The sequence below is a fragment of the Aythya fuligula genome, chromosome 17 (genome assembly GCF_009819795.1).
Source record: "Aythya fuligula isolate bAytFul2 chromosome 17, bAytFul2.pri, whole genome shotgun sequence".
Lineage (NCBI taxonomy): Eukaryota > Metazoa > Chordata > Aves > Anseriformes > Anatidae > Aythya > Aythya fuligula.
The window spans coordinates 215,301-238,514 of NC_045575.1; the positions used below are offsets into that span (position 1 = coordinate 215,301).

Below are 23,214 nucleotides of genomic sequence, written 5' to 3' on the forward strand. Positions count from 1 at the left end.
GCAGACTACAGCTCCCAGCAGCCCCGCGCGCCCGGCCGGGCCCCCATTGGCCCGGTTCGTAGCGAGCGCCGGCGGGACGCGCGCGCGCTGGGCCGGGCAGCGGGGAGGTCGCGCGGCGCGGGCTGCGCCACTCGGGAGTGCGGCCCCGGGCGCGGCCCGGCCCCGGCCGCCGCCCTCGCCCTTCCCGGGAGGTTCGTGCGGGACCCTCGGCCGCGCTAGCGGGGCTGCGGCGCTCGCGCGGCGCCGCCGGAGCGCGGCCTCGGGGCCGGCGGCCGCCCCCCGCCCTCGCCTTTCTTGGCTTCCGGGGGCTCCGCGGCGCCCGGCCCGGCCTTGCCTCCGGTGCGGCGGGGAGGGGGTCGAGAGGGGTGCAGGCGCTGACGGGAGCGGCTTCGGCGCTGCGCGGCGGCTGCTGGGCCGCGTCCCGCGGGCTCCGCCTGGCGCCGGAGCGTCCCGGGCCCCGCGAGGCGGCCGCTGCTGCCCGGCTCCGGCTCCGGCTCCGGCTCGCTCCTGCCCGCTGGCTCGGCCGCCCTCCGGTGAAGCCGCCGAGGGGCGTTCGGCGCAGCAGCAGCGCGCTGCCGGGAGCGGGCTGCGTGTGCTCGAGGCTGCGGGCCTTGCCTCTGCGTCCGAGCGCTGGAACGTGTATGCAAAAAGCAGCCAGGACGGTGTTGTAGCGCGTCGGTGAGGAGGCTGCTTTGTGTGCTAGCTGAATTACGCGTGAAGCTGGATGGCAACCAGCTTAAAAGTAAACGAACAAATAAACCCCAAGATACGCTAATACACTGAGACAGCAAGCTGACGGGTTAGCACAAATGACCTCAGATGATGGAAGCATCCTTTGGGAAGATTAGCGGGCAGTGTAATGGCCCCTTTGTGCAATTAAATGGATGCTGTTGGAGAAAGCTGGCTAAAGGCAAATGGGCTGGCGGGTTGTGCTTCCTCAGTGGGGAGGAAGGCAACCTGCCACTCTAAATTCCAATGGTAGCAGGGCAGGGAGATGCCATTGCTGTCTCTAACAGCAGCTTCTAGGGGTGTGCAGTCTGACAGAGTTTTATACATAAACATTCCATACATTATGCATAGGTGTGACTGTTCGGTGAATAAAATCACGAATAGAACCTGTTTGAAAGACAGGTGTGAAAGCTTGTAAGTTATAACCTATATTAAAGGAATACTCAGCCAAGACACCAGATAGGCTTGCCTGTGGGATAAGTCTGCTGAGTGCCTTCCACATCAACTACTTTTGCTTTATAGTTAGTTTTTCCTTTTCATTTTTTTTTTCCTGTGTTTGGGGAACTGTAATGGTTACTGCTTTGTTGAGGAGTGCTTTGTCAGAGACTGTTGCCCAAGTATTTGTGAAATCAAGTGAGTTCTGAAGACCCTTAGTGAAAATCTGGGAATAAGATTTAACTTGCTTTAGAACCGGTAGAGGGAGCACTACATACTTTTTTAAAACAAAAAGTCATTACACATTTTGGGGGATATTTAAATATATGCAAACACACATGCAAGCTTTGGTTGAGAGTCTTATTTGAAGACTGGAAATAGATTTGTATGATAATGGGACCGTATATGAAAGTTTGTCAATATTACTTTGCTGTAGTAAGTGGTTTTTAAATGTTCTCTTTGAAGCCAACATGTCTCGAGAGACTGGAAATGAAGTGCCGCAGTCTCAAGGTGCCCAACAGTCACAGAGTGGTACCAGTTCCTCTTCTAGTGCATCACAGAGTGCTAGCCAGTCATCCTCAAGTTCTGGGACCCTCAGTTCTTTGGACACCGTTCCCACTCAAGAGCTTCCATCAATTCCTGAGGATCAGGAACCTGAAGAGGTTGTTCCTCAGCCTTGGGGTCGACTCTTTGCACTTGGAAAAGGTTTCAGCAATTGTGGTACGTAACTACTACAATGCATCTCCCAGTTTGTTTGTAGCACCTTAAAAAAAAAGTTACGAGCAGCTTGGTAGGGAGCAGTGTCATCTTCAGATCATGTACAACCAGATTTAAGTACAAGTGTGCAACTTCTGCAGTAATTCTGTGTTCCATGCTACATCCCAAAGTTTACATTGAGTACCTAGATACACAGTTTTCATAGACTTGTAGGAGATTTTAGAGGAATTCTGGAGTACTCATGTTCTTTGCTACTTGCTTAATTTTTCCATTTCATAGTTTTTGTTTATACATCATATAAGTCTCTAGGTATTGATGAAGGTGAATGGAAAACTATACTATTAATACAGAGAATAAAATTACACTGTGGCAAAATGTAAGGTATTGACAGTACATAGTGTTTTGTCTGAATTAAGACAAGTAAACTTGAAGAAACCTGTCTTTGTTATCCTCCTTAGTAGTGTTTGACATGATTCTATAGTGCCATAGTTAGTAACTTACTGCAATTCTGTGTTCTCTCTCCAATTTGCATACCCTTTCTCTGCAGATTGCGTGAATGATGAATACTGGTTTGGAAGAGACAAAAGCTGTGATTATAGTTTTTCAAAGCTAGGATTGTCCGAGACTGGATTCTACCAAAACTATAGCAAGAAGCACTTCCGAATTTTTAGGGTAGGTGCTAAAAAGGTTTAATTGTCTTTCTTCATGTTAGCAGGGATTGACTTTGGCAGGGCTCCTAATGAAATCAAAATTTACATACCTTCAATGTGGATTGCTTTAATAGGACACTTGGCAATGCTCCATTACCAGGTTTATGAAATAACCTTAGTCTGATTTTCTGAGCCAACAATAGTAAATTTCTACAGTCTGTCATGTCATTACTATAAAGTTCTTTTTTTTTTCCTTTTGTTACCTACCTGATTTTTTTCTCTCATAGGAAATGGGTCCAAAAAAATCCTATGTTGCCTATATTGAAGATCACAGTGCAAATGGAACTTTCATTAATAGAGAGCTCATTGGAAAAGGGAAGAGACTTCCATTGACTCACAACTCTGAAATTGCACTGTCTATTCAGACTAATAAGGGTAAAATATACTGTAAAACATGTAGATTCCTCCTGTGTTGATCAAGAGGTCCTTTCTACAATAATTTGAATATATTCTTTGCAAGTTGAGCTTCTTTGTGAATACTGTACAGCTAAAATAACAGCTGAGAACATAGCTATGATGTTTCTGTACTTGCATAAAATTCTCCATATCCACCTCAATCCTAAAAAAAATAAAAGTAAAAAAAAATAAATAATTAAAAGAAGCTGCATAAGGAGCCACCTTACCAGAGTATAAACTTTTATAGTTGTTTTTCTATTTTTGTAACTCCTTCAGTAGCTCTGTGTGTGTTGCGGGAGGGAGGGGAAATAAACTATTCAAGGAAAGAAAGGAAAAAACAGGGAATTACAAGATTGTGTATAGTAAGATATTTGTAAGTAATAATAATTTAAACAAAACAAAACTCTTAAAAATTAGGAGGGTTTAGGGCTTGTTTCTTTGCTTTTGCTTTCTTAACAAAAAGCCTTCACTGAAGCTGACATGGTTGGCTATTTTGTCCTTAAATGTTGTGTTAATTGATTAAGCAGTGTTGTGAAGCTTATACCAAAGATACCATTTTCCAGTAATGACAGCACCTTGTTTAACCCATTGCTCGTGTAATTTGTAGAATCAGTTGACTTTTTTCATATATATTTTTAATTGTCTAATCTTTTAATATTTGTTTTGCTTCTAGCAGGCAGCATTTGCTTAGTTATGTTGTTGACTATAAAAGCTCAGAAAGTATAGTTATTCATTATAACTATTTTGAAGTTAATAACAGGAAAATGATCTCCACTCATCTTCCTAGTGTTTGTATTTTCTGATCTTATGGTGGATGATCAGTTGGTGTTTCCTAGAGAATTCAGAGAGAAATATATCATGTCAAAGACTTTGGGAAGGTAAGCATCTTTTCAGCAATATGAAGTGCTAATTTTGTTACTGTTTTCAATACCTTGTGCTAGAATTATTAGCAATGTTAACTGAGCTGCTGTTTTAGTTTTTACAATCCTACAAATATTCAAAGTGTTTTACATAAGAGTCATCAGGTACCGTTCCTGATGTTTTTATATTTTGACTGTTACATGCAGCAAATCAATTTGATAAGAATTGAAATGCTTTGATTTAACTGAGATTCCTGGGGTCAGTACGAGGATATCTGGGACCAAACTAATAGCTTGTGATAAGTGGTTTAATTACTATTGTGGAGTTTTAATGAAAATGAAGCATCCTATTCTTTTGTTCTTGCCCCTTTATACCACTTAAAATATAGCACAAATATCTAACTGAGAATCTCTTTGGCAGGAAACATTTTAACTGCTGTGAATCAGTGAGACTTGATCCTACAGACAAATGCTTTTCTGGCTGCAGTTAAAAGTATTTTGTTGATTAACAACTGGTGTGTAAGTTAAGAAAGACCATGAACCAGTATATTTCCTTAATTGCTTCACTTTATGTGAATGCTCTAAAGCTGATACTTAGAACATACTTTGTTTACCCCAGAGGTAAGGTGTCTCTCTGAAACAGATTCAGCCTAAAACACTTTGTGGCACACTGCATTTATTAATACCAGAGTACTGAAAATGCAGATGAATGCAGTATTTGTGCTTGTGTGTTCAGAAATAGAAGATGCTTTAAAGCAGTTGATTATGTAATTACTGAACTAATTGCTCAAGACTTCAAAGTAACGTTTTTTTCTGTCTTATAACTGTGTCTATTTTTTTTACATGCAATAATATTTACATATATTTACATTTAAAAGGAGGAAACTGGGATCTGAAAACTTTGATTTTTAGTGTGAAGTTTTTTCAGAAGAATACTGGAATAACAAGTGTTAATGATGAGCATCTTAATAGTTACTTTAAAGCACTATATTAAAATATTCTGTTATGTCTCTTGCTTTATCTACTGTTTGCTTTGATGTACAGCATTTCTTAAATTTAGTTCTTTCAAAAATTCTACAAAATTACCTTTGGTTTTATATTTAACATCATTGGTAGAAGTAGAAGGAATTATTTCGTTAAAGGCCAAGTAGCAGTAGCGACAATAAATTTGAAATGTGATAAACTGTTCCTTTATTTCTTCCCCGATTATAGCACACTATTCTTTCAAATTTAGACCATAAAAGCAAAATCCTTTCACTGGATTATAGCTCTGTTTCATCTGTTAAACAATTAAACAAGTTTCAAATAATAATAAAAAGAAAAGTATGATAACATCTGCGTAAACCTGTTCTATACAACAGCTTAAATGGGGATTTTGGCTTTATTCCTCTAGTTGGCTTGGGTTTACAACCTGCTAGTAATCGTGAAACCCAAGTTTTTCTTTAGAAGAGAATCAAGTTTGTAGATTGTTAGCAAGTTTTTTAATTTGTGTATTCATGTTATCAGTAATAGGAAGTAGGAGAAAGAGCTTTATGTCCAAATATAGCCTTATACAACATCACTGTTGGAGTCTTCAGGCTAATGACAAAGGCTATTTTCAGGAAAAAGGAGAGGCTATTTTAGATGTTGACAAATCTTTGTTTTGGCCACTGGTGAAGAATTTATAAGAGAACAGTTAAACAGAAACAAATCTGAGTGCAAAATACAAGGATTTATTTCAGTGATAAAACTGCTGCTTATTAAAAATAAAAAGTACCTGTTTTTCACATTTGTGCAGTCCTGTTTGGAGAGAACTCTCATTAAGTTCTACATTTGTGTGGGGGAAATGCTGTCACAGCTTCTGTTTGATATCCATTGGTACCCTTTGTACAAACAGATCATTTGCTGTATGTATTTACTCCCGTGTTTTTGAATAGGACCCTTGACATCACTCACTCCTTAAATACACTTCTTAACTATTGAATGCTTTCTGAGATAGTTTTGGACAACCTGTAATATTCAGAAAGTTGGAAAGTAACAGCCTCCAATTGTGTGTAGCCTTCTTTAGGCAAATGCCTTCATTTCATTTGTCTATACTTATGTCAGTTTTGAATTGTATTTGTAAGGATTAACATAGCTGTGCTTTCATGGTAGTGGTGCCTGTGGAGAAGTCAAACTGGCATTTGAGAAGAGCACTTGTAACAAAGTTGCAGTAAAGATAATCAATAAACGGAAGTTTATGGCAAGTGGTATTAGAGAGGCAGTAAGTATTTATTTTTCTGTCTTTTGGCCATCTTGCAGTGGGCTTGGAATACTTGGTAACCTTTCTCTCTGACTCCCTCTCTCTGAATCCTCTCTTCAATTAGAGGATTTTCTGACTTAACGTCTTCTGTGTATAATTTCCAAATGTCTTTTGATCTTACAGAATATATACAGTACCCTAGAAAATACTTGTTCTTATTCTTTGACCACATTTCAGTATTTCAGGACTGCTTGTTAATGTGGTATCACAAAGTGTGTGTGTAGGGGGGAGTCCCGTGGGGTGTATGTCCCAAAATATACCAGAAAGTTACATTGTTAGTGCAGTCTGACCAAAGATTTATAAGCTCTGCTAATTTTGTTGCATATTCCATCATAACACTCTTCAATAAAATTGTATGAAGCCTTTTGGGAAAGGCTTTTAATGTGTCTAGTCACAGCAGAAGCCTGAGACTTAAGAACAAGCCAAGTGGCTGTACTCTAACATGAGAGAGAGATCCGAGCAACTTCAAATCTATTACTCTAATGTTAATTTTATGTAAGGGGTATAAGATGAACTTTTAAGAAAAAAATACAAATAGAGGTTGAAAGTGATTGGAAAAGTTTAATAAACCCACAGCTGCACAACTTACATACGTTAAAATAGGTTGGAGTAACCTTATGAATTTCTTTGAGAAAAGAGTGTACAGATACAATACACGGAATCTGTTCAAACTGACAAAGCATTTCATAGGGTGCAGTAAAGGAAACTACTACTTAATTTGGAAAATACTTCTGCAAGGACAAAAATACTAAGATGGGAGGGTGTCTTGCTGAGGAAAGGGTGCTATGAGGCTTTACTAGGAGCAGAATTACAGAATGGAAGAGAAGTTACTGATGGAAGTTCAGAGGATTTGTCTTGAGGTTAGTCTTCCTTACTACTAAGTTTGGAGATGTACAAATGATGCCACGAATAGTGGGAATATGGTAATTCGGCTCTTTGCCACTGACTCGATCTACGCTGACAGAAAGGAAGATTGCAGTATCATGTATGAAGAACAGAAACTTCTGTATGCTGGAGTAGTGGGAGTTAGATAATGTTTAGTAGTGCAAGATTAAATACAAGATCAGTGACAATTTCTATCATCTACATCTGTGTTGGTTCATATGAAGAAGTAGAGTTATTTTCAGATGAATTTATGACGTTAATCTGATTGAAAATTGCAAAATGTAATTTTGGAACATTTTAAACAAAGTTTAAGATATGCTGTTATGAGTTATATTTGCTAAGAAATGTCATTGTACAAAACAGAGATAGGACTGCATATGTAAAGTATACAGATTTGGTAATGTGTATTCAAAAACTATTGATCTGGTTTGGAAGAAGAATAAAAAAGCCTGCTGGGTTGCTTTCATGAGTTGAGCCTAAGCCACACAGAGAGATTAAAAGATTCTGTTTATTTTTTTCTTGCTAAAGACTAAGTTTGAGTAGCATTTAGTTTTAGGGGTAGCCCACATGGGAAGCATCTTAGAGGGAGGGAAGCTGTTAAAAGGACAGTATTGCAATATGCTGGCCAAAATTTTTAGGTTGGAAATTAGGTGAAGATTTCTAACCTGCAGTGAAATGACATGTCCAGAGCAATATCTTTCTACAAATAATAAAAGCAGTCTATTCAGTTAATTCACAGAAGGCACCTAATCAGTTTTTGAAAAAGATTGTATGTTATATTCATTAAAATTGCAAGGAAAATGAAATGATGGCTTTTCTGGTACTGTCTCTCATTTCTGAAGTGTTTTATCCCAGAATATTGCTGTGCTACTCTTTGATGTTTGATTTTTTTAATAGAACCCAGCTTTTAATATCAACACAGAAATTGAAATATTGAAGAAAATAGATCATGTGAGTATTACTGTACATTTTTACTCCTTTTTGCTGCGTACTGTGCTTCTGTGCTTCACTGACCTAGTGTAGTAATTAAAGATCAATTTTATGTGTTAGGAAATATACAAAGGGATGCGTATAATTACTGCAGTAAATAAACACTTTTTTTCCCTTCTTTTAAGTATGCTATGTCTTAACAGATACAAGGTTTTAAAAACTTGAGTAACAGACATAAATTTGGGAAGAAATTTCACAGAGGAGGTTTCAACCTGAACCATAGTTGTAGAAGAAATCTTTCCTTGATTCAGGTTTTGTAAATATCGTTAGATAACCAAATATAAAGATCAGATTCCACTGGCAAGTTTTTGAATTTTTATCCACCTTACCTTTAGTTAAAGAGAAAGCTTGCATAGATTAATGAACTATCCCATATAAAGAAAATATCGGGGTTATGGAAAGATGCTTGCTGAGTTGTACATGTAGTCATGACAAGAATTGGATGTTTTTATATGTACAGGTATAGGGGAGAAGACAACAGACTTGAATTGAAGTGTTTGCCAAAGCCTGATGCATTAGTCAGTTACATAAGTGTTAATTTAACTAGCATGGTTGAAATTATATTAAAATAGGAAATTTAAGATGGTACACTGTTAATAAAGTTAGTTTTTACAAGTGGTTCTACTTCTGTGTTTTTGTTTTTGTTTTTTATTAGCCTTGCTTAATCAAGATCAAAAACTTCTTTGAAGCAGAGGATTACTACATTGTTTTGGAATTGTAAGTAACTAGTGTGAAACTAAATGCATGACATGTTTTTCATAACCAAAAAGAGCATAAATAGTTCTGGATTTATTGTGTTTTGTTATTGTTGTTGTCCCCTTCCATTCTGTTCTGTTATCTGAAACCTCCTAAAATCAGAAACTAGGATAACCAGGAGAGGATCCTTTTATATTTTGAAAGCACTTAGTGCCTTGGATAGTAACCCACTCTGCTGCTATTGTGGATTGCTGCTGCTTTGATTTTGAGCTCATAATTAGGAGGTAGATCAAAAAATCTTAGAACTCTTAGTAGTGAAGACTCAGAAGATTAGGCCTTAGTCAGCAATGTACTTACTGTGTTTAGGGCATTGCTCATTCATTTTCAGAACTAAAATATATTTTTTTCTTTGTAGCCAAAATAGCCAAATGAAATTATTTTGGTCTCATTCTTGTCTAACAAGAATCCTGCTCCTAACATTAATCTTTTGGAAGTAATATATTGACATTTTGTTGACATCTGTTTTAGGATGGAAGGAGGAGAATTATATGACAGAGTGTCAAGGCCAATCAAGATGAAAGAAGCTACCTGCAAGTTGTATTTTTATCAGATGCTACTGGCTGTGAAGGTACATAATATGAATTCTACCAAGAAAAATATGGTTATGCATTTGCATGTCAGTCAGATGATTTTTTCTGTCATTTGTCACTTCTGAAACCTGCACAATTAATCAACACAGTACTCTTAATATGTTAGTTTAATGAGATTCTGTACCTTAATACAGCCAAATAGGTTTAAACTCTTTTACTTATTTAAAAACAAGCAAACACAAAACAGGGATTAAAGCAGTAATACATGCTGTGCACACTAATGGCAGGATTATCATGTTAGATTTCTCACAGCGTATGGGCAAAGACTCATCAGTGCAGTGCAAAAAATAGTGCTTAAATGCTTACTATGAACTCCTGAATGAGCATTGTGGTTCAGCAGACAACAAATTAATTCTATATAATAGATTTTCAAAGACTAAATATTGAGTTGCTACATAAGCTTCTAAATTCATGAATTTAGAGGAGGGCCATGAAAATGATCAGAAGGCTGGTGTACGTCTCCGCTTTTGGGATAGCAGGTCATGTAATAAAAGTGGTATCGTTACTTTATACATCCCTTCAATGTAAATGCAAAGACTTCACTAGCACATATTTTGAACTACTAGTTGTTTCTAGCTTTAGCACAGATTTCGTTGTATCATAATATGTCTTTTATGACTGAACTTTAATTCTTGCTTGCCATCAAATGCTCTCCTAATGAAACGAGAAGTTTGTTCTCAGATTTAGAGCCAGTAGAAAACTAGATAGTAGACTTTGCATGTAGGCTTCAAAACTACAGATAAGAAAGCAATTCTGCATTTGCCTCAAGGAAGCAACTTTTTTCAAAATTCTTTGTAATTTAACCTAACTTCAGCTTTATATCACCTCCTTATTCATTTTTCCTAGTTGTATCACCAAGTTTTTGAACTCTTTTTCAGCCTTCAGCTCTTTGACAATTAAGGTGTTTGTTAAATTTGCCTACTATTACTCAAAATTGTAAGGGTTGTTGTAGCATGGATATCTTAATTGTCTTTGCAGACCAAAATGTGGACTTGAATTTATGAGAATATGATTGTGCAATAATAATGACTAAGAGAAGGAAGAGAGAGATGGAAAACCAGAATTTCTGCAACACAGAATTTTGCCTGTCATTAGTTCTCTTGTTTTACTGCCATGAGGAAAGAAGTATAGCTTTTCTGTGAGTGGGAAGGATTTAACAGCTTTTCAGTTTTACGCACACTGCTTGCATGTGGATTGACAATTGAAGCATAATTGTTTCTAAGTTGCTTTTTTTGGCTTTTAAAAAGTCATGAGTTGTGTAGGTTTAAATGTGTACATGTCTCTTAACAATTATTTCACTTATCCTGCCACTGCTATTTGAAAAATTGGAAAGCTTACGTTTTAAAAATGTATCAACATATATCTAGTATCTTCATGACAACGGAATTATACACCGAGATCTAAAGCCAGAGAATGTGTTACTTTCATCTTCTGAAGAGACATGTCTGATAAAGGTAAGGGAACTTAAATTTGTAGTTGCTCAAGGAGAAGTACTCTTTCTCACAATGTAACTCAGAAAAACTATAATTACTCATACAAGCTGTGAAGTAACCTAAAACTTTCATGCTCTTCATATGCTTAATTTTACTCTTGTGGATAGTTCAATCCATATATCTAAGAACAACTGGGAAATTTTATGCTTAATACCTTGTACAGCACTTAATTGAGTACAACTTTAAATGTGGCTACATTGTTAAAAATAATAAATATGAATTTCAGACAGCATTTCCACAAATATCCAGGCTGTTTTTTGAAGGAAATATATTTTTCATATAAAGCATTGAGCAGATTTTCTTGTTGAAATGCTTAGTCCTCAAGTAGCGTCATCTAATAAGTGAGAATACTTCTGTTCTCAGATTGCCCATTAACATCCACATTTGAGAATGCTTTTTGATAGGGTGAAGTCTGATCCTCTTCTATATTTCTCCCTACTCATCTTCTCAATTGTTGTTAACTGACATTTTAGTAATGTTTGGGGTAAATTTTGTTTGCAGTTGTGCTGGAACTGTGCTTTGAAAAGAGGAAACTTAATGCTTGAGAAAACAAGAGCTGCTGCAAGTGACTAAGAACCGGCAACTGCAGTCTTAGAGAACACAGTTACAGTTTGCCTGTATTTTATAGTGAGCTTTTCCTGTAGTCAGTGAAGTTACACCACTGGATCATACATGGATATCAAAATAATGGAGAATTATTTTGGAGAAAATAAGAGAATTGGCTTTGCCATATTTTTTGTATGGATCAAGAACAATCCAGTGAGATTGCGGTATGGCTTAGTGATGGGACTTAGTAGGTCAAGCTGATAGACTAGGTGATCTTGAAGGCCTTTTCCACCCTAGATGATTCTATAAAGCCATTTGTTTCAACTACCCTTTTCATGATATTCTTTAATGTTACCTCCTGCTGTATACTGACAATATGATATGTTCTAGTACAATCGATCCTAATATGTGGTGTTACTGTTTCTAAATACAAGATTACAGATTTTGGACAATCCAAGATTCTTGGAGAAACTTCTCTTATGAAAACATTATGTGGTACTCCCACGTATCTTGCTCCTGAGGTTCTAAATTCACTTGGGACTGCTGGATACAGCCGAGCTGTGGACTGCTGGAGCTTAGGAGTTATTCTTTTTGTATGGTAAGATATTGCAGAGATGCTACATTCATTGGGCAGTCAGTGACATACATGGCTCAAGACTCGGCAACTTCAGTATATTTAGTAGGAAGTGAAAGTGTGTTTAAAAATGTATACACGTAGAAGACACTGTGATAGCGGATGTTTTAAAATGTGTGACTAGTTTTGCATTCACTGTGACAAAAACTGTGTTATTTAATTTATTTTCTTTTTTTTTTATATAGCTTGTGTGGATATCCACCATTTAATGAGCAAAACACTCAACTATCTCTGAAAGATCAAATCACTCGTGGAGAATATACATTCATTTCAAAAGAATGGAAACATGTATCAGGCATGGGTATGACTCCATTACAATAGGTAGCAGAATATCTAGCTCTTTTGCCATATTTTTTTGTTTTCTTTGAACTTCTTTTCACCTCTGTGATATGTTGCATGTTGATATATTTAAATTTGTTAAGTAGGCTCTTAATACATTTTTTTTCAAAGTTGGACCATTACAACAAACAATTACATTTTCCTTGAAGAGATGCTACCCACCAGTACCTTTTGTAGTAATATTTAGCATTATTAACTCCAAGAATATAGAAGTTTTAAGCACATAGGTCTGTTTTTCATTTTTTTTTCACTTTTCTAACTTTATCAAGCTGGTCTACAGATCTTTACCTCAAAGATTCTTCAAGTGTTGAACCAAAAATAATAGGAATTTAAGGGGTATGTATGAATTAGAATTCCAAAAGAGAAAAACTAAGTGGAATTTTAAGCCTGGAGTGCAAAGACTAGCACCATCAAGTATCAGTCACAATTGTGTAGTCAACTATTTGGTCCACTCTAAACTAAGTAGTCTGCCTTTTTTTTTATTATTATTTTTTTTTGCACAATAAGCTAAAATGGTGGTTACTATCTGCATGTTTTTCTTCAGGACATTTTAATATGCACAAAATAATTGCACTATTTGCCTTAAATACCACTTTGTGTATGCAGAAGAGTTTCTCATAACTGGTATGATCATTCTATTTCTAATAAACTTGCCAAATATAACTGCTTCCTAAATTACCTGAAGCGTATTCAATAATATGTCAGACATATATGGGAATGGAAATGATGTAGTCCCAATTATGCATGTAACAGAATAATCAGATACAATGAAAAATAAATCTTGCCAAAATTCCTTTATGGAAGATTAGGAGTCATTCAATATGACTTAAGTACTCTATTTTTCACAGTGTTTATTAAGCAGTTTCAGAAGACAGTAAAGTTTATATGATCAAGTTGAGCATACATGCATACATCTTGTCTCTTTTTTCTCATCTCAGATGGATGATCTGCTTTCCAAGACACCATAAACTGTTGTTATTTCTCTGGTAACAGGAAACTAAATTTAAGCTATTTTTGCATGTCCATATTTAGGAAAGTGCTGATCTACCTATGCATGCACAGAACATAAATGCTGGACATGTTCAGTAAATGTACGAGTAATTTTGACAATTTGGTATATGTGTTGAATCCTGTGCATGTAAAGGAAAAATGGTTAGTCCTCAGTGCTCTCTGGGCATAGAAAGAAGAAAAGTGATCTCCTTAGCCAGTCTTTTGGGCACAGCTATCAAGTGTTATTAAACATGCTGCTGCATGTAGTTTTGGAGCATGCATCTTGTGTAAGTTATTTTCAGATAATGAATTTACTGATTGTATATCAACTGTTTTTTTTTTTGTTTGTTTGTTTGTTTTTCATCTTAGCTCTAGATCTTGTGAAGAAGCTGTTAGTAGTGGATCCGAGCAAACGTGCTACAATAGAGGAAGCCTTAGACCATCCTTGGCTTCAGGTAGGAATAGACTCTTAACCAAAGTACAGCAAGGCTGGCTTGTTCCAGGGATAACTCCTTGATGTAAATTCAAAGGCAGTTCAATAGCCTGAATTTTATGAGGTTTTGTTAATACTGTGTAATTTGCTTCTTTAAGGAAGCAGGCAAACTGTGACTACCCTGGTCACCAGAGATCTATGCATACCTGATCCTGTGTCTTAGGCAAATACCGTAACAGGGATACAGTGATGGGCAATAAGAGCTTCAGTTCTGTAGCTTCTTGGGAATAAGAACTGTTACCTTAAGTTAGAGCTTCATTCCACCTGTCTGTAGGCTGTCCCTGACAGTAGCCAGCAGAGGAGCAACTGTCACTTTGTGCTTCTTATGGGCAGGCACTGCTGCCTGCGGGCCAGCTGACTATACTGTTTCTGCAGGCTGTATTAAGACCAGAGGGATTCTGCTGCCTACTTTCAGACAGAGAAGAGGGGAAGAAAAGGCTGTTTGTCTGTGAATTCTGTTTCACCGGCATTGTGAATGACATGTAGGAAGAGGAGCCATCAGATCCCAGCTTGTAGGATGACATTAGCCCAGATACCATAGCCACAAATTGCCAGTTGAACAACTTCAAACCAGAGTGAGCATCTTGAACAGACTGCTGCAGTGTTTATCAGCTGTAAGCAAGGTGATCATGCAGTACCTTGCTGTATGTCTTGCTGTAAGACTTTTTTGCAGTGTACAGAGCAAATTTGCTTCTTTGCTCTCTCAACAAATGCTCTCTGCACCACAAAGATTTTCCTCTCTTCCTGTTCTTTTTTTTTTTTTCTTTCTTCTTGCAATGGCAGCTAGCTCCCCTTCAGTCTTTCGCTGTGCTTGTTTTCTTGGCTGCTGTCCCTGGCAAAGCCTTTGTTAGCTCTTAACCCCCTCCTATTGCTGCTTTTATAGCATGGTATGCTTTCTCAAGTCTTGTAGTTCTGTGTTCCTTTTCAACTGTTGTTGCTGCTATTCCTAGTCTTGTAGCTTTGCTTGATGGTGTTCAGTGCCTTCTCCCACCTTAAACTTAATTTCCCTTTTAATTTGACTTCTCCTTTGCCCTCCACCTTGTCACAAGTTACCCATATATAAGTTTTTATCTTTCCATACACTTCAGCCAGAGAAAAATGAATTACTGTCTTCTCCAAAGTGAACACACTATACTTAGTTTTATGTCTGCTTTCTTTTCTCTTTATTATTTGAATACTGCATCATCTTTGTAGCTTAACTAACAGCAATGTAGCTCCTGTGAGTTTGTATGTTGTCTCTGCACAGGCTGAGGGTATTTTTGAGCAGTATGTTTACCTCCTAATGCAGCCCAAACCTTGCTAGAATGTGTTATCACTACCCGTGCTAGGACCCTTGGCAGCAGCCTCAAGAAGTTGTAGAGAAAAAAGATTTGTGGTCTCATGATCTTTATTACATCACCCTATAGTAAAGAATAGTTCAACGCAGCTTAGGACAATGCTGAGTAATATGATTCTCCCAGACTAAATCTGTAATATTTCATAGTTGATAGTAACCTGTATTCAGGTAAGGGAGACAGACTCAGATTCTACATAGAATTTGTCCACCTGTCCAGCTAGAAGAAGGCATTTCTTTGTTTATGTATTTGCTATCCCATGGGTGCTTGACTCTGGATCCTGTTTTATGGGCATTGTAAATACTCAGCTCTTTCATCAAGGTAAACTAGGTCCTGTTCCAGCCTATCACCTTTAGCTAAGAAGCATGTCAGGACTCCTCCAGTCTTGTCATCTCTGGCCTTACCATCAAAACAGTTGTGTTTCCTTTGTAGGGAAAAAAAAAAAGGAAACAGATTTTGATGTTCAGAGAATCAGATCTCAGTGGTCCTCATGGTAAATACTAACAATGAGCTCCTCATGGTCTGTGGTCAGGAACACCTTGGAATAGCTGGAGCTTACTAACATCTGTCAGGGTCAACACTTAGATCAACAGTTGAACACAAGTAATAAGTACAAGTATTCCTTGCGTGCCATGACATCCAGCGAGTTGCAAGTCTCTTGTGCTATTTAATGTCAACTTCTCTGCCAGTAATTCTTTCCCATCAGCCAGATGGCTTTTGCTGGAGGTTGTGGTGCCAGCTCTGCAGCAGAGGTTGACAGGCTTCTCTTTTTGTTGAAGGACACTGGTACTAAACTAATCCTGTCCATAGTCTGATTCTGCTTCAACATCCTTTGTTTTCCTCCATGGCCTGCTCTGAATTTAATGGAAAATCCTGTATCTTTGCAATTTTTCATTTTAAAATGAAGCCTAGTCTGCACGTGTAGCTAGGCTGTGCTTTCAGACTTTTATTCCCTGCAGAGCTAACTGTGCAAAAAAACAAAGAAACACATGGAGTATTCTGCTGAACACTTTCTTTTAATATAACTGGCAGCTTCTACATCTGTTCTGAGACATTTCTCTTTAATGTATGAGAATCAAGATGCGGCTTTTTTTTAGAGACCAAGTCTGATAGTGGTTCTGATAGGAAGGATCTCCTCCTTTGAACATTGTAACAGTCCAACCTCCTCATCTTGTTTTTGTGGATCCTTGTCTCTGTGCAGAACAGAGATCCTTGTCTCAAGTGCAGAACATTGCAGAGTTTTTCTGGCAGGCATCCAGGACTCTGTTCATACTACGATGATCATGAATGAATGTCACTGGTTTGGGAACTCTCTGAGGAGGAGGTGATGCTTGCTCTGCCTCCTGTTGTAGTCTAGTTAAGTTTGTGAAAGGTGGTCTTTAGTTTCTTGCTAATTTTGGCACCCCGGAGGAGACCACTGGGCCTATGAGCTTTCTTGGATGATTTTGTTTAAGGAGGCTGAAGAAAGTCACCTAGTCTATAACTGAGCCAACATGTTCTGCTTACTTATTCTGTGCATAATGCCATTCATATTCCTCCATTGGGAACAGTGGCTAGTTACAGATGCTTAGGTAAAGAGCAAAAGAAACAGGGTAGAAGCAAGGCAGTATTGCTCAGAAATCAACAGCTGGCAGTTTACTGAGACAGAAAATGCAATTGTTTGACAAATGTTTGAAAGTCATTAACTTGTCCTAATTTTACTGCTGGGCATCAGGAAATAGTTCTTGTCATTCCTGGATTTTACTACTGTAATTTTGTGTGTAACTTCTACAGTGGGTTAATCGACTGTAGGTTCTTACATTTTGATTATGATTCTGAGCAGGGTAGGTTATTGTTAAACAATGCTATGCTTATTTTAAGAATCACTGATACGCATAATGGGAAAGGGGAAATATGATAGCGATTTTGACGAGTTAAGACTGAGATATATAAACTTAGTATCTTGACTATATATTCCCTTTAGGGGCAGCTCTTACTGCTATGTTTGATTTTTGAAGACAGGACAAAAAATTTTATAAGACATCATACCCACAAATCCAGTTGTCATCCAGCATTCAAATGCCATTCTTTAAGCTGTTTCCCTTCATGATCCCCTACTATCAGTTATTTATAGGTAATGTACACTGCTTGCTTGGAAGGCCAACATCCAATATGTTCAGTTCTACATATCACACACCTTGAATACTACCACCAAAAAAGCTGCTTACATCCTGTTACTGCGATTAGTAAGAAGGAGCTACTGGCTCCCCACTCCCTCTTGCGTTGTCTGTAAGTATTGTCTTATGAAGTATGAAAAAAATCCACAAGATTCATGCTCTGTGTGCAGCTAATGCATATTAGCCTCTAGTGATTTGGGGTCCACTAGAGAATTTTTCAGATATTATAACTTGGACCCATGGGTTGGACCCAATGATCTTTGTCCCTTCCAACGCCTTCAACTCTGTGTTTCTGTGATAAGCATGCATGTTCTCAAAACAAAACATCATTTCTACAGCTCTATTTAAACCAGTACTGTTTTCAAATTAGTGTTTTAATACCTGTGCTGTTTACTCCATTCTTCATTTAAACCTAAAACTTTAAAACTTAGTGGGCCACTTAAACCTGAGTACTATTCAGTGGATATATCTTACCTGTATTTACATGAGTCATCTGAGGTTCCAGCTATAACTTCACTGAAGTCCATGTCAACCAAGTAGGTACTTCTTAATAAAACATATTTCAAAGGCATACAATCAATTAATTGCTGTGTCTGCCTCTGTGTTACTGCAATCTTGTGAAAGGTTAAAGATTATTTTGGTTGTTTGCTGAAGAAAAGCTCAGGTGTTTGTTGTGTAAGTGAAAAAAATATCTTGCCTATCAACTCAGAGGTAGCCACAGTTGAAACGTGACACTGAAAATAGACAAGTCCAGATTCGGTGTAGAATAAATTGGATGTTCACATCAAAACCTTTCTGTACTGCTCAAGAATGTAATTGAACCAAAAAAGGAGATATTGCAATACTCCATAGACTAGAATAAGAATCCACCTCCCCTCTTGCCTTCCACCCAAAAAATGGTTAAAATTTTTGAAACCCTTAGAAGCTAGTTGTTCCTTATTTCTAATTGTGCCTCTACCAGTGAACATCCCATTCACTTCTCTTTGAGTTCCCCAGTCTTTGCTGTCATAATGGGACAAAGTTATAACACCTTTTATCTTCAGTCAGCTATTTAGAATAAATGTCTGTTTTTGGTTCCAGATCAGTTGTTCAGCTGGTGAACCTACAGTCACTGTTCAAAAGCTCAGCCACAGGAAATGATCTGTATTAAATGACTATGAGCAGCTTACTTCATTTAGTCCCAGGAAAGGTTTCAAGACCTGATTCAGCTTTGGAAGTCTGATTTAGGGTTTGCAGGTAATCCATAGTAACCATTCCAATAAAATTCCTGCTGGAGAAATTGCTGAAACCAGAGAATGAGACTTTATTTTTAGAACAGGGAGTATACAATGTCAAATAAGTCTTTTTTTTTTTTTTTTTTTTTTCACCGATTTCCTGTTTCCCTGAGGTTGCCCAACACAGACTAAGAACACTTCTGGTCACTGGCTGCTGAACCAGAATGAATCTATGTGCTGCCTTTTCCTCTTTAAATACATCTGACTTTCTGCTAAACTAACTTAAGAAATGATTTGTGCTAGCCTTCTTTACCTCATGCTGCCCTTTCTTCCCCTTAATGCTTCTGCAGTCAGACCTGTTCATGCACAAGTGAGACTAATGACATCCCTGAGTCTACTTCGCTCCAAGTGCATCTCCCACTTGCCCTCCCCAAACAGCAGCTGCTGGTTTACCACTTCTGGTAAATAAACTGTATTGTCTAGTGAACTTGTCACAATAGGGAATGGTGTAGCAATATGTATGTTCTATGAATAATATAACAGTTGACAATAATAATTTTGATTTTTAAAAGTGAAACTTTCCATTTGCAATGTTTAATATGTTATATGGACTTAGGGTAGATGTGACAGTGGAGTGCTTCTAATGTAACATTTTGTTTGAAAGTTGTTGTTTTATTATGGGTATTTTAGCTGGTTCTTCTCTTAGTGTATACAACTTTTTTTTGGAGGAGTGGAGGTTCAGATGTGGTTAAAAACTACCCAAATCCAAAATACCGATGATGCTAAGCTAGTGGAAATGAAAATACTAAGTTAGAAAGGGAAATTGTCATGAGAACAGCATGTAAGACTATAGGCAAAATTCTTGTTTTTCAAGAGCAAGGAACTTGGTTTCGGGGAAAGCAAGGTCTCAAGTCCTGATAAAAGCCTCTTTTGATAAGGCTGACTAGTAAATTACCTGCACAAACTCCTAGCCTGTACATTCTGTTCTTTCTGTGTTGTTACACTTCATTGAATGACATTGTATGTTCAGTTTTAGCTTGACTAGTATTAGCTAAGTAGTTACTAAGGGAAACTACTTCTTTGTAGAACTACAGAACTATTTTTTTTCTTACCAGCACTGTATGTAAACCACCTGTTCAAAATGGTACTCTGGGGCAAGTTAGGATGATGTTTATTTTGGGGAAGTGGGAGGGAGGAGGGGAGGTTGGATCAAAGTTTGATGGTAACTATTGAAGGTCCTTGAGTGTTTATTCTTGAGAATTCCTCTTGGGTAGAACATCTTTTCTAGAAATTGCACGTTCCAAGTTTTACTTGGGTAATAAAGCTGATGTTTCAAACGACCAGTGTCCTGATCATACATAATGTAATTGCTGCAAAATTAGTGTTACTTCATTCTATATCACATTTGTGTTCAATTTAGGATAGTCATCACTTGCTTTTGATCGGACTGTTGTCTGAAAGCTTAGAATACTGGAGGAATTGACACAACACTGTTGCAATGTTTTTGTAGTAATCTGCGACTGTCATTACAGATCCTTTCTCCTAGCACTATATGATGATGATTATTATTTTTAAATGATGAGGAAAAAAGTTACTCCCTTGTTTTCATTACTTATTCATTCATCCCTTAATTGATGATCCACCTTAAATATTCCATATATTACTTAGGTTTACTGCTTATTTTTTTCCACAGGATGAGAATATGAAGAATACATTTCAACAGCTACTTGCTCAGACAAGTGCCACTATGAATCCACCGCAAACATCAAAAATGGTATGTACAACAGATTATTTGAAGATTAATACCTGATGCATAGAGAAACTAGATTTGAAAGTAATCTGTAATAAGAAAAACAGAAAAAATGGAGAACTTACTACAGGAGTGTGCATTTTGACTTCATGTGGTGGTCTGCTAATTGTCTCACTTGCTTTCTGAATAGAAGGAACTGACTTTTGTGCTTTGGCAAAACACTTTGAATTGAAAGAACAGTATCTTAAGCTTTAAAGGATTATTTGTATATTTAAAGTTAAACACATGAACATTATATTTTGATGGATTCAAGTTATGAACATTTAATATTCAAAGAAAAATTCTCATGTTAACGAAAGCTTAGAAATGGTATTGTAACATTTGTTACAAAACATTAATTAGCACTGTTTTAAATAGTAGTTAAAGGTAAACTTGGGGGCAGTCGAGGCAGGAAATAGAATAAGGTCAGTGTCTTATGTGAGAAAGATCACATATTAGATCATTGTAGAGAAACATTTAGTCTTGCTGCTGTTTTGGCTACAGGAGGGAGATTTTATCCAGCATCTGTAATTATGTAGCAGATACAACAGTCGGACTCTGTCTTACCTGATTAATGTAGCCATCCTGCTGCATTTTTCTTTTAGTCGGCCACAACGAGAAAGCGTCTGCATGAAAATGAAGATGATTCTATCTCATCTAAGCGTGCTGTTGCTTCTACATCATTTCAGAAAATGAGGTGAAAAAAGTGACTTAACTATTGCTTTATTTTATGGAAAGCAGAATTTTTATTTTTAAGAAATCTTATTGATTGAATAACTATTGAAAATGCAATTAATAAATAAAAGTAACTTTGTAAGACTGAAGTGATTACTGTGTGTGCATGAGAATTTACACAGTCATCTCCAGTTCATCTAGCTATCTGATTGAAAGCATGTATCAGAAAAATTTGTATGTTTCTTGAACAAAGTAAGGAAAAAACTTAAGCTAGTTTCATTACTACATATACTCTTATATTCTTCTGTTCAAATATCTAGCTTAGGTGTGAAGATAATGCTTAGTCCTCACAGATGAAACAGGAATAATAAGTCTGAGTTTTTGCCTTAGCCATAGTATTACCTGATACAAAATGCTGCCCACAAAATTCTCAGGGAACTTATAAATAAGAAATTCACTATGAGAAGGACTGTAAGTAGAATAATTGTATTCCTTACTATGACTATATGTGCTATAACATTTTTTTTCCATGTATCTGTCCTGAAAACCATTAGGGATTCATTTTGTCATATCTTACTCAGTTTTGATGTAAAACTACTGATGGAGATTGAGGGTCTCTGGAAGTTAGATAAAGCTAAATACCGGGCTGACAGATTCAACAGCATTCTGTTCTGTGAAATGGTTGTTAGGCTTTCAAAGTGAAGGTTATCATCTGCATGTACTTGCTACCCAGTTTCTTGAAAAATGTATATTATGTTTATTTATCTTAAGATGGACTGAATAAGAGGACATATGATATCCATCTTCCTTATATTATTTGATAAGTTCCTGCAAGAGAAGAACAATGAATTGGACAGAGAGAAATTTTTTAATTTTCTTCTATGAAGTGAAAAAGGTTTCAGACTGTGTGCCTATTGACAAAGGATATTAATTTCATTATACTATTCATCATATTAATTTCATCATATAATTCAATAATTTAATCATATAATTTCATCATATAATTCAGTAATCTCTCATTAATTTCATGAGGGAATAATTTAATAACTTTGTCCTAAAACATGCGTTTTATGATCAGAGGCATTTAATGTACATGGATTAGGAAAGAATAAAGCCTAATGCATTTCAAAATAAAACACTGTCAAGTATGAATTAAGATTTTTCATGAGGCGAGTTTTCCCTTTTGTGCCTATTGCAGAGATTTTGTGTTTTTGAGATATTTGTTATTGGTCATTTTTAATGGTAAGATGGCAGTTCTTGTGCACTTCTGTTTTTCTTAATGAGGCAGGTGGAGGAACACCCATGGGCATCCAGGTGAAAATTCAATCGGATCCAATCCCGATGCACAGAGACATGCGCTTCTCTTGTTTCAACGGTCTCCTAGTGAATTAACTTTCCGCACATGTATGACTGATTGCACATTCTGAAAGTGTTGTGGTACTTACTGTTGCTAGTAAAAGGGAATAGTTCCATTTGCTAGGTAAAATGGCTATGAAGGACTCAGTATGTTTGGTCTGGGTCTGGTATACAGTAAAGGCAAATACATTTGGAACTTGGCTACCAATGAATTTAAGAAGACCTGCATCATTACAGGCCTGAAGATAATCCACTAGCTACTCTACACAGTGAGTTAACTGTAATCGGTATTCAGCTAGAAATCTGAAATTTCTAAAATTGATTCCTCCATATATTCCATCCCACTAGTTAGATTATTTTTATTATTTTTAATTGTTTTGTTTGGATCCTTTCCCTGGGTCCTAAGACCTGCTTTCCAAAGAAATCTTAATTTTCATCTTGCTCATTTGAAGTCAAACCTTTAAGCCTATGGCGATGTGACATCATTTTACTGCAGAAAGCTTTGAAGTTTCAGACTCTTACATTTTTCATGAAATTGTGTGAAAGCCGTTACTGGGTTCCACTGTGCTAGAGGTGGCATCAAGTTTTCACTTATTCAAGAAGTATTCCCACCCACCCCTTCTGAGCAGGGTAGTCCAGGGTCTTTGTACAGGTCGTATTTGCAGCATCTTCAGTGTAAACTCTTTACCTGTTCACTTCAACAGGCACGAGTCTACAGCGTTTGGAAGGCTTTGGATTAGATACTGGTTCTATAAATATGAGAAGGCAAGGGATGTAGCTAGCGGTGCCTGGTAAGAGCGATGCCGTTAGTGACCAGTCTCTGTACTGGACGTTTAGAGGTACGAC

At 37.3% G+C, this 23,214-nt stretch overlaps 1 protein-coding gene across 4 annotated transcripts; it reads left to right on the forward strand.

Annotated features, from left to right (window-relative positions):
- The first annotated feature begins 35 nt into the window (after positions 1-35).
- Positions 36-21,931, forward strand: CHEK2 (checkpoint kinase 2). Of its 4 annotated transcripts, none has more exons than XM_032199180.1 (15): positions 36-54; positions 1,630-1,884; positions 2,429-2,553; positions 2,819-2,966; positions 3,775-3,865; positions 5,981-6,089; positions 7,911-7,964; positions 8,659-8,720; positions 9,228-9,327; positions 10,717-10,803; positions 11,823-11,986; positions 12,208-12,323; positions 13,721-13,806; positions 20,242-20,322; positions 20,943-21,931. In XM_032199180.1, exons 2-15 carry the CDS (start codon positions 1,635-1,637, stop codon positions 21,036-21,038), a joined length of 1,569 nt encoding a protein of 522 aa, XP_032055071.1. In that variant the 5' UTR covers positions 36-54; positions 1,630-1,634; the 3' UTR covers positions 21,039-21,931. The 4 variants fall into 4 exon arrangements, with proteins under 4 accessions (XP_032055071.1, XP_032055073.1, XP_032055070.1 ...); XM_032199182.1 differs by lacking the exon at positions 36-54 and adding an exon at positions 99-191; XM_032199179.1 differs by lacking the exon at positions 36-54 and adding an exon at positions 563-678.
- Positions 21,932-23,214: the final 1,283 nt, after the last annotated feature.

Coding starts and splice junctions, on each gene's coding strand:
- CHEK2 (XM_032199180.1), top strand. CDS start 1,635: ATGTCTCGAGAGACTGGAAATGAAGTGCCGCAGTCTCAAGGTGCCCAA. Junction 11,987..12,207: donor GGAGTTATTCTTTTTGTATG/GTAAGATATTGC, acceptor TTTTTTATATAG/CTTGTGTGGATATCCACCAT. Junction 13,807..20,241: donor TAGACCATCCTTGGCTTCAG/GTAGGAATAGAC, acceptor TTTTTTCCACAG/GATGAGAATATGAAGAATAC.